This window comes from Pterocles gutturalis, unplaced genomic scaffold (genome assembly GCF_000699245.1).
Source record: "Pterocles gutturalis isolate BGI_N339 unplaced genomic scaffold, ASM69924v1 scaffold9174, whole genome shotgun sequence".
NCBI lineage: Eukaryota > Metazoa > Chordata > Aves > Pterocliformes > Pteroclidae > Pterocles > Pterocles gutturalis.
This window is the reverse complement of record NW_010135711.1, coordinates 35949-47315: the sequence shown is the minus strand read 5'-3', so window position 1 is coordinate 47315 and position 11367 is coordinate 35949. Positions and strand designations below refer to the sequence as shown.

The 11367-nt window shown below is 45.5% G+C and overlaps 1 protein-coding gene across 1 annotated transcript in view; it reads left to right on the top strand.

The window, feature by feature from the left end:
• Nucleotides 1–4383: 4383 nt before the first annotated feature.
• Nucleotides 4384–11367, top strand: part of LOC104468016 (T-box-containing protein TBX6L) — a 10608-nt gene continuing 3624 nt past the window's right edge. Inside the window, exons 1-5 of the mRNA XM_010082004.1 lie at nt 4384–4527; nt 8982–9126; nt 10076–10178; nt 10638–10802; nt 11044–11190. Coding sequence (XP_010080306.1) covers nt 4512–4527; nt 8982–9126; nt 10076–10178; nt 10638–10802; nt 11044–11190 — 576 coding nt within the window. The 5' untranslated portion in view covers nt 4384–4511. The remainder of the gene's footprint in view (nt 4528–8981; nt 9127–10075; nt 10179–10637; nt 10803–11043; nt 11191–11367) is intronic.

The following is an 11367-nucleotide window of genomic DNA, read 5'->3' as shown; positions in this document are numbered from 1 at the left end:
GCATGTGGCCGTCCCTGCAGCGCTGCGCCTCAGCCCGGGGACCCTGTTGTGAATTAGTGCTGAGCTGTCACCAACAGGCCCTCTCCAGCCAGCTGTTTTGTTTTGCCAAATGTGATTTTTGCTTTCTGAGAGGAGAGGGAGGATTTGGGGGTGATAGAATGTGGGGCTCAGCATGGGGTTTTCATCCCTACCAAATGATAGGAAGTTAAACATAGTGCTTCCTCAGAGGATGTCAAGCTTTTACCATTCCTCTGGGTGCCCGCAGAGCCTTGCTCATAAAGCTGCCTGAATTCAGGCTGTGCCCATGCCGTCGGAGCGCAGCCACGCTGTCCTGACCAGCCCCGCTCTGTTCACCGGGGCAGCCAGCGCTGCCTGGGGAGCTGCACTCGTATTGCCCTTTTTTTCTATATGAGATGTCGGTCGCTAGCAAGGACGAGGGGTCACGTGCTTCGAGGCTGGCACAGCTGTAGGAGCGATAGTTCAATCAGGCTTTTTCTCTGGAAGAACGTTCCTTTTCCCCATGGCCCTGTGTGCGTCATCAGGCCCCGTTCGCTCCGCAGCGAGCTGAGCCTGTGTTTAACTGTCGGATTTGTGGATTCTCAAGCTGTCTGGAGAGTCTGAGGCCAATTCATGTTCTTAATTAAGCGTGGAAATAAGTAGCTCAGTGTGGAGCTATCTATGTATTTTATTTTGGGTCCTGCTAATGCTACACTGTCTTTCTGCATTTTCAGTATTCATCCCATGCAGATGGCAGAGTATCCTTTGTAAAGAGTTGCCAAGACGCTCTGGGACCATGGCCTTCATGTGCCAGGTGGGGATTTGCTAGATGAGTCACACTGGAATGGCAGCAAGGCTATCTTCATGTTTCAGAAGGGAATATCACTTAAATGCAGTTTGCACTTCTCCATGTTATTTTTTCTCACTTGTGCAGACTCAGGCAACACAGCTTTACTTAAGCCCAGTTTTATTAGAGCTGATAAGATAACGCTTCCTCACAGCCCTGTGCACAGTGGAGAGTGTGCAGGGGTTGGACTGCTGGCTGCTGCACCCAAGTGCTGATACAGACGAGCAGTGGCCCAAGACTGGCCCTTTGAAAAGATCATTAACACTACTCCAGATTTATGCTGCATTTCAGCAGTCTTCTGGACAATGACTTCATGCCTTACACTTGATCTTGCTCTCAGGGCAGAGTGCTGCCCTGGAAGCTCTGCCTGGACAGTGGTGGTGCATCCTGCGCAGCTATGCGCAGACTCAGATCCTGGTGGCCGAAGCCTCCTGCTAGCTGACACGTGTTACCTGTTCTCCCGCAGTCTGCAAGACCCAGACACCAGCCAGAGATGCCGAGATGATCACCCCATCTCAAGGAGCTCCCAGTTCAGAAGGTAGGAAAGGGGAATGGTATGTGTGCAGAGCAGTTCCCTGCAGGGTCCTGTTGAGTGTTAAGGGTTAAAGCTTCACGTGTGGGAGAAGTGACAGAAAACATTTGCCTTACTGCAAAACCCAGAGGGGAATGTTTCTTTCTAATCAACCTCCTCAAAGAGATGCAAAGCAAAAGCTCTTGGCCTCTGCTTTTGTCACATCACACGTCCCCTCCCTTCTGCTGCCCTACCTGTCCCCTTCAGCATGGGGGAGATCCTACTGTTAGAGCTGGGCTCCGCAGGATTTGTACCTGCTGCTGTAAGTGAGCTTGGAGCAGAGCTGTGTGTGTCACTGACTTACACATGTCAGATCCACTATCTCTCCCATCCCTTTCCTCCCCCTCAGCCTCCAATTTGCCAGTGAATTGTTAGACACCAGCACATTCACCTCTGACTCCCAGCAAACTGCCTGAGGGCTCTCCATGGACAGACAGATGAGAGGGTAATGTGCTAAATTTCCACCTTGCTAGTGACAAATTTCATGGGCATTGCTCCAGTTAGCCACACTTTCTAGCAATAGGAACAAATTCACTTTTTTTTTTTTCTACTCTTAAAACCTTTCCAGTGCAACTAGAATGGCTGGGAGAAAGCTAGTTGTTAACCAGACGTGGGTAATTAATGACTCCACCTTCACCATCAATCAGCTGGGAAAGGCCAAAAGGATTTGAGTACTTGCAGCAAATGTGTGCTCTCTAGACATGCTGATGCGCAGTATGCAAACGAACTGGCAGCAGGAGACCATCTCCTACCCTTCTGTGGAAGAAGCCGAAAGTCATGATACACATCCCACGCTCTTGTCAGGTGAAGTCTGAAATTCCCAGTGCTGCTGCTGTTGCTGTGCAGTTTCATACTGTGTGGGATGTTGATCCATCTCGCTGCTAGCTTGAATCTGACCCAATTTTTGTTCTAATTTTCCTTTTCAGATTCTGATTATGGTTGTCTTTTCTGCTTTCTACAATTGAAATACTAGCATTAGAAAAGCGGGATGTGGAGGGGGCATATTTGATGCTAGCTTTCCTTTTGTAGCAGAGTAGAAAAGCATTTCTGCATCCTGTTTTGTTTGTGTGTGGCAGCAGCTGTGCGTGGACAAGCAGAGGAGATTTGACCTTGCTATTCAGCTGCTCTTTTTCCTTCTGGTTTTTCCACATATGTAATAAATAATCTCCAGTTGAGCTACAAGCTGATGTTGTTGCACCACATGGTAGTCACCTGAGTCTCCCCAGTTCTGGATGTCCCCAAATCAGCGGAAAGAGAAGAGCCTGTGGTCTTCTGTGTTATCCAGTAGTTTTCAAGGGACATTAGGAAGGCTGGATGTGGTTCTTCAAAGGTGCCAGGAGCCAATAGACCATCTCCTGCTATAAAATCTTCCTTAGGACTTCTCGAACTCTCCAACCCCTTCCTACTAATCGTTCTTCCTTGCCACACTACACTTTGGCTTTTCTCTCCCTGCCTGGTACTGGGATGCCTAAAATTCAGTATGCTATTGGAAAAGAGCTAATTGAACTCCTTTGTCCTTTACATGTCCTTGCATTGCCTGCTCCTAAAGGCAGTAAAAGCAGAACTAAAGGGATGTTGTTCAGTTATAGAAACTGACTAAATAAATTCAGAATATGTTATTGGGACATCTGATTTTTTGTCTGACATGCAAAACATCACTGACAAAATAATAAAAAAAAAAAAAAAAAGTTTGTTTTATTTGGGAGCAAAACTAGACCATGAATCAACTGCAGCCTTACAGCAATGCTCTTTGAAATGAACAGAGCTCCTAGATCTGCTGTGCAGGATCCAACGCTGGCTGACCGAGGCTGGTATCCTGCTTTTGCCCTCCTCTTTTTGAATATCTTTGACCTTTAAAGGTTAGTATAGCCATTTCTGTATGTGAATGCATAGAACTCCCTTCTTCACCGAGGTGCAGTGGCTGTTTTGTGCCCTGAAGCTTGATTGCTGTCTCTTAGCACTTGTAAGCACTTGTAAGTACAAAAGCTAATGGTCACACGTGCAGAATAAACTAATTAAGGGAAAATGCTCAAGTCCTTCAGTTTCTGCTCAGCCATTCAGTCTTGAGCAGGGCCTAAAACCAGTGCCTGATCCACCAGGAGACTCCTGGATCACTTGCACTAGCCTTGGAGGGTTCCAGCTGAAGGAGTGTGGTGCCGGTAAAATGATAGCGAGCGTGGCTGTCGTTAAACAGTGACGCTGTTTCATTGTTCAGCTCTGCTGAAAAGATCGTGCATGTAGAGCAGCCTTGGTTCTGAGCTTCAGAACAGATGTGATGCAGTGCTGAGGACCCTGCCACAGAAAAACAGCGCAGGAGGAAAATTACCTGTGCGGTTAAAGGCTGTGAATGCAGAGATTGGGTTAGGTAACTGGTGTTGTGTCATCAGATGTGTGTCTGTTAGGGAGGAAGACATCTGTTGGTGAATGAATGCCTTGCTGCAGCATCCCAGTTGTGAGAGCAAACTTTACCACAGACTGTTAATCACCCACTTGGGAAGGAACAACCTCAATACAGTCCCAATTCTGATACCAGAAATCAACAGTAAAATGATTCTGTGGCGATGAAAATTATATCAAGTCCATGGAACAGCCAGAGGGAAAATTTTCCTGTTTTCTGTTTAAGGGATTTTTTTTTTTTAAATTTGTAGCTGTCTTCAACTGATGTTTTTGGTGTTGTCTTTATTTGTTTAAAAGTGAGTTAGCAGTAAATCAAGGTGCATTTCCCCTGTAGGGTTTCCTGTATGTCAAAGCCATGTTAATTCTCTTTGATTTTCTTCCCTTAGCCCCAGCCATTGCTGCAGATCCTTCCTCTCTTTGTCCCTTTGGACATCAAAGGATTGCAAGGGGACAGCCCTGGCGAGAAGCTCCTCCCTGCTCATTAGCCTCCATAAAACAGGAACTCACCTTGGCTAGGCTGTGCTTGGAGTTCCATCCTCATCCCGGTCACTCTTGACACTGGATCTCAGAAGGAAGGGCTTTTGCTTGCTTCAGGAAATCAGACCTGCTGTTGAACTGGACTATTTTGGCTCCACTTCTAAGAACTCTCGTTGTCTCTCTCAGCTGTGCAAGCTCCTAGACTCCACAGTACATGGAAAAATGCAAGCTTTACCAGGTAAGTAAAGGACTGTCTTTTTCCTTATTGCATGGAAAGATCCTAGACTCACACCTAGAGCGTACGAACATTTTAGAAAGAGAACAAGTGCTCCTGAAGGTTACCAGCATTTAGAGTGTGTGTGGCTGGAGAGGATTTCTAAAATGGGGGGGGGGGGGGGTTTGTGGGGAAGTTTTAAAAAGGGGGGGGGGGGGGTGTTTGTAGGAATAGTTGAGAAATTGTGGTTGTAAGTGTTCTTTTTGAGCCTTGGAAGATCTTTTATAAGGTAGCAAAGGTTTACTCACAATTGTGCCCAAAACTCCCTTACCCGTATCATCTTGTGCAGTCTGACCCTTCACGGGAGGCACGAGGTGTTAGTAGTGTGTTGTCTGCAAAGTACCCTGAGTTCCTTCAGGCTGAAGGCCACAAAAGGTTTGGAAATATTTATTATATTGCATATAATAGTTCTGATATGAACTACCTGCTTTTTCTTTTGTTTTTTCTCTGCCCTTTGAAAGTATAAACCCCAAGCAGGTGCACCCCACTTCTACCAGATTCATGCCCAAACACAGGATTTTTGTGATTTCTGTAGGGTTTTATTTATGTTTTTCTTCATCAGTTCATCTCATAACATGCTGTTAACCTCTTCTGCGTGGGGCATGATCAGATTGGGCACAACGACAGAGACACATTGGGAAACTAAGGGCCAGTCCAGAGGCACCAGTTTGTCAGTATAACTGAACCTCAGATTTGTCTTAGTTGTTACTCTACCTCAGAAGGAAACAACTAGTTACCTAGTTTAGGTATGCAGTTCACATCCAGGTTAGAGGTGGCTGGGTATTCTCAGCTTCCTTTCTCTACCTCTGCAATGTGTTGTTCCATTCATAAGCCAAATACACGTGCAGTGACTCAGATAATTTTCCACCTTCGCCGTTGTTTTGGGTTTTCGTAAAGCAGTGCATACTGTGTTGATCTGATTCATACCAATTTCTGCCACTTCAAGAGAATTTTGACTTGAAAAGCAAAAGAGCAACAACAAAAAAATCACAGACTGTATGACGGTATTTTATCATGTTAAAGATTCCAACTATTGCAGAAGTCATCTCATTTTCTTACTGAGTTGTTTCTGGTGTATGACCCCACAGCAGAAATACTCCAGCTGACGACTGGGTGCGTTTGAGAGGTAAAGCCATTGCACTCAGAGAAACACAGTACTTACTGACAAAAAGTTGTCTAGTTCTGAGAAATGAGGTTCCTTCCAGAGGGTTGGGATGTTTCTACTGACATTTGTAAGGTCAGAGAGGTTTTTTTGTTATTGGCACAATTAATTTCTGGGATAGCTTTATATATTGGCTTCCATTCCTTCCGTGTGGACACTGGATAGCTGCTAGTGTTGGACTTCTTCACTCAGCAGATAACAGCAACAAATGTAATAATAACTGATTTTAGTGAAGGTAAGAAGCATACTTTTTGCCTTTGTGGAGTTTTCCCAGTATTGCAAACCCCATCCCATACATTTTGGGAAGGCAGCAACAAATTTTCTGACATAATGTTGTGTCAGTAATTGAGAATTACTTGAGGGACTGCTTTAGGTGGGAGGATTATACTCCAGCATCTTCTATCCAAAGATCTTGTCCCTCCTGCAAGCATTACTGAATTGACTTTCATTTCTGGTCTTGTCCTTTCCATCTCCAAGATAGGAAAAAGATATGTACAGCCCATTCTACATACAGAAATTGGAGGACAAACTGCTTGTGTTTGTATAAGGACTTTAAAATTAAGCATGGACTAGATTGAAGGTCTCTTAATTTTCATTGCCTTTATCATAGCGGCTGTCTTCGTTTTGAACCTCATCTTGGCATAAAGAGTGTCTTAAAATGTGCCTCGTGTGGTGTTACCACCACAATGATGATAATTACAGTACTTTTAAAATAGCTTAGAAGTAAAACTATTGGAAAATGTTTAACGATCTCTTTCAAATAATACTTAAAATAAAAACGAAGTTACACAGAAGAAGAAACAATAGAAGTACAGCTTTAACAAGTTCAGCTCAGTGCCTGGACCCCCTGCCGCAGCCCGCTTCATGCTGCAGTTCCAACACGCAGGCGTCTGTGGGGGAGATGTGCCTGAGTCCTGGCATTAGTTGCACAGGCACAAACTAGGAGTGACCCTGATGTGCCGTGCAAGCCAGCTGTTGGCTTTGCAAAGCAAATCCCAAGTGGATCCTGCAAATGGATCCACCGCTGCAGAATGCCGCTGGAGCCAACTGCAGTCAGCTCTGGGGTCCGTGAGCAAGCTCACACCGTTGCTGGGGTCCCATTCCCCATGCAAACTGCTCATGTCCTGTTCTCTAGCCTCAGGCTGTGCACACAAAACCTGCAGGGTGAGAGACATTAACTACATTTTAAAATTTTTTGCTGCAGTGTTTAGTGTATGCGCAGCTCTTTTTCCCTGTCTCCTGTAACATCTTGCTCATACAGGCATATTGTGGACTCATTTTGGTGAAAAACAGATTATAACATCTGCCTTTGATTTTCAATTCAGTATTGAGCTCCTTTCCCTTCAATTCCTCTTGATTTCTTTGGAAGTCTCTCCTCAATAAGGGCTCCTGAGATCTGCCTTGTGGTAGTCTCATTTAACGGCATTGGAATTCGCTTACAAAAATGTTAATTGTAAAATTTATTTGGCAAAGGAGTGAGCATCTGTCTAGCTAATCAAAATCTGTTTGCATGTATTTGTGACTGGATGACTCCTGTGGGAAATCAGCCCAATTTTATTGTAACTCCTTTTGATACATGTGCTGCACTGAGCTACCGCATGCATGGTCTCGTGGCAGCTTTCATGTCTTTGCAAGAGGATATGGGGCCAGCTTTAGTAAGAAGATGTTAACAGGCTAATCTTAGTGAGCAGACTAGGTGTCACTTCTTACCCAGTTCATTAATGTTGGATCAAAGCAGAAAAAAGGGCAGAGGATATTTTTTTTTAAATGCCTAAAGACCTTCATAAACTGACAGCATTATGTTTAAATGTTTTGGGTTTTTTTAACTTCTCAGTACTGTGGGAAGAACCCCTTTGACTTGCATTGGGTTGTTTTTGTGGAAAGATGTTTCCTTCTGGAAAAAAGTTGATTTCTCTGGAAATAGTTGTCTACTTTTCATGCTGCTGCTTTTGAAGATGTTGCTTAGGAAAGCTGTAACAAGGTGAAAATCCCTTATTTCTGCTATGCTCAGAATAAGATCTGATCCAGACCAAGAGGCAGCAAAATCTCCCTTTTAAACAAATAGCTGTGATGGCAGCAGAAGTGGCCGGCGCTGGACCAAGGACAGCCCTGCTCCTGCGAGTGCCCTGCGAGCCGGGCGGGCTCATCAATACCTGGTCAGGGTGCAGGGCAGTGTTAGGGAAGCCTTACTGGGTATGAAATCAGTCTCCCAGTAGCTGTACCAGGTCACATTTTTGACCTAAAATTGACTGTTTTTTGGGGTTTTTTTGCCTGGGCTTTTCAGGGTGGCAGCAGCAATACTGCGTGTGCTACAGTCTAGTAAAGAGCTCCTGCAGGAGGTTTTTAGTCCAAACAGCTCTACAGGGGAGTGGGAACCATCAGCTCCTCTGATGTGCCGTGGTGTGCTACTGCTCAGGCACCTTCCACCGCTGTCACGGGCTCCTCGGTGGTCTCCATCTCCCAGTCCACTTCAGAGCTGCTATCCTGTTTTCAGAATATTCTGTGCTCTGGCTCTGCCACCTCCCTTCCTTGCCTCCACTTACATTTGGGTCTCCTGTCTATCCCTTTTTTTGTCCTCTGGAGAGATTTTTTTCACCTCTGCTACCAGACCTACCTGTCATTTTCTCCCGTTACCCACTGGTACACTCAAAATCTTTCCAATCCTTTCAGCTTTTGACTTATTCTCTTGCTGGAGTGTTTTGTGTAACCCTGATCATACCAGAGTAGGAATCAAAGTGGATTATGGCTCCTGCCAGTCTGGGTTTTGGAACAAAGGAAGTCAGGTTGAGTTTCTGCAACACAGAAATCTCTACAAAATAATTTAACAGCTAAAAGGAAACGTGTTGGAGAAGCCTTTATGCCTTCTGAGCTGACTAAGTAACAAAAAGCCTTAGAAGGAAAAGAATGGATTTTCTTTAAGAGTATTGTGGCACAGGCTCCCTAGTTCTTGGCAACACCTGGGACCTTCATGGGAGAAATCCCAGCAGTGGGGTCCCTGAGCTGAGCCAGCGCTGTGCCCTGCACGGTGGTTTGGGCTGAGATGTACCGTGGCCAGGTGGGAGGAGTGACGGACAGATGTACGGACCCCGTCTGTAATTTGTTAACTCCCTGTGCTGGAGGGAGCTGGCACTGGGAGCACTGGTGCAGGCGCTGCGTCTCAGGGCCCTGTCTCTGAGCAGGAGGGGCTGAGGAGGGGCTGCTTCCCACCGGCTCCCCTCCTGCCTGCCTGAAGTTCCTGTTTTATCTCTCTCGGCAGACGTGAAAGCACCGTGTGAGGCACTTCCCTCCCCAAGCCTGGAGCCCTACCCGCAGAGCTCCATCGTGGTCACCCTGGAGGACATGGATCTCTGGATGAAGTTCCATCAGATAGGAACTGAGATGATCATCACCAAATCCGGGAGGTGAGGGGAGCAGGATGGCTGCCCACACCACGCCCCTCCGAGTGCTCATTTTTTGAATGATGGCCTTTAAACTAGTTTTTTAGGCAATTATATGCATCTCTCTGCCTCTGGCAGAAGAATTGCGTTTTCAGGTTGTCATAAAAGTCCAAACTGTGAAGTGCCGAAGGTCACTGTGGGGCTGATGTGCTGAGAAAACTTCTGTACTCTTATCTCAGCACTTAACACTGATGTTCTTCCTGTCCCTGCACGTGCCCTGGGCTTCCTTCGCCTTGGTCGCAGGCAGCAGCAGTTGAGCAGTAAATACCTGGTTTTGAGTCTGCATTTGCAGACAAGAACATGGTGTAGAATGGTAATGATCTGTGTGTGCAGACTAAAGTATAAATGAGTCATGCGTTGTGGAGCTTGCAGAGAAAGAATATGAAATTGTAATGTATTATGTCAAAGCTGCTGTGAGCTGAAATAATCCCTTTGGGTAGGGAGGTAGGTGTCAAAGCTTTTTTGCAGAGTCAGAAGATGAAAGTGGTGGCAGGGAGTACTGGATGGAAAGCTAGATGCGCTCTTAGATGAGAGCACGTTTTCTACCCACGCTAGGAAACACTCTAATCTATCCTCCAGGTCTGTGATAGCTTCACAAGGCTAGGAACTACATCCAAATTCCAAGTATTTTATTTTAAGTTTCCCACTGTTGTGTTACAGGAATTAGAAGAACAAAAGCAGTACCAATGTCAGGCCATCAGTGGCTGCTGCCCTGTTAGTGCCTGTTCCACCTAAACCCACAGGATTAGACAATACATCAGTAAAATGGTAAAAATGTTCAATAGCTGGCCTGTAGGAATCCTGCTGCCAGAACTTTGTACAATAGTGAGTAAACATGCCCCGCTGCTCGATCATTAGACAATATCCACTTTATTGAGAAATCCTTATACTGTATATTTCATTTCTCCTTCAGACGAATGTTTCCACAATGCAAAATCAAAGTCTCTGGCTTAATCCCATATGCCAAGTACCTCATGCTGGTAGATTTTGTGCCAATGGACAACTTCAGGTACAAGGTAAGTACTTTAAATAATAGAAGGTATGCTGTCCTTCCATCTTCATTTGAAACAGATTAATCTTTGTGCTTCACTGGCCAGGATGATATAAATTGTCTGTGGACAAAGTTCAGAAGTAATTGGTGGATTTTATGCCTCTCTGGAATTATTTGTCAGTTTTGCTTGGGGAGCAGCTGGAAAGGTAACTAATTTTCCTTGTAAGCGGGAGTTTTAATCATGATTAATGTCAGACTTCTCTGACAGCCATTGTGAGAAAGGGAGAAAACGAGAAAAAATGAAGCCTAAATGTGGAGCTGTTTTGGTAACATGATCATTGGCTTACAAGAGAAAATCTGCTACGTGTCAGGACTGTGCTTCAGAGGAGTCCGCTAAATCATCAGTGAAGCAAAGCTGCCGGAGTTTTCCTATAATGAAAATAATTCTTTTTTAAGCTCTAGATTTCTGTTTTTCCCTTCACAGTGGAATAAAGATCAGTGGGAAGTTGCTGGAAAAGCAGAGCCCCAGCTCCCTTGTCGTACCTACGTCCACCCAGATTCTCCAGCTCCTGGCAGCCACTGGATGAAAGAACCCGTCTCCTTCCAGAAACTGAAGCTCACCAACAACACACTGGATCAACACGGGCATGTATGTTGTAGCTGTGCTTTGTGCTGTGCTCTTTTGGAATTTGTTGTAGATTAATGTTAAGGGGAAATAAGTGAGATCTTTAGGCGTTAGTCTGTGCTGTCACTATTGAGGCAGGCAGAGAGCAGTCCCAGGCAGGCATCCCTGCTTTGAGATGGGTGTCCTGGGAGGCTCTGCAGGAGACTTTGCACAGTCCGTTGGCAGTGGTTGCACATGGAAACTTTCACCTTTGTCTCTGTGCCAGATCATCCTCCACTCCATGCACCGCTACAAGCCTCGCTTCCACATCGTGCAGGCGGATGACCTCTTCAGCGTCCGCTGGAGCATCTTCCAAGTCTTCAGCTTCCCTGAGACCGTCTTCACTTCTGTTACTGCCTACCAGAACGAGCAGGTACAGCGTGCAAGTACTGCCCTTAGACATGTTGCTAAATACTCTTATCCTTAGTAGTCTTGTAGAGGAAGTGCCCTGCCAGTGATTAACAGAACCCTAAATGCAGTAAAAATTCTGGGCAGAAGTCCAGGTATAGATACTGACCCTGTATATTTCTCTAGTCAGATGAATCCTGCC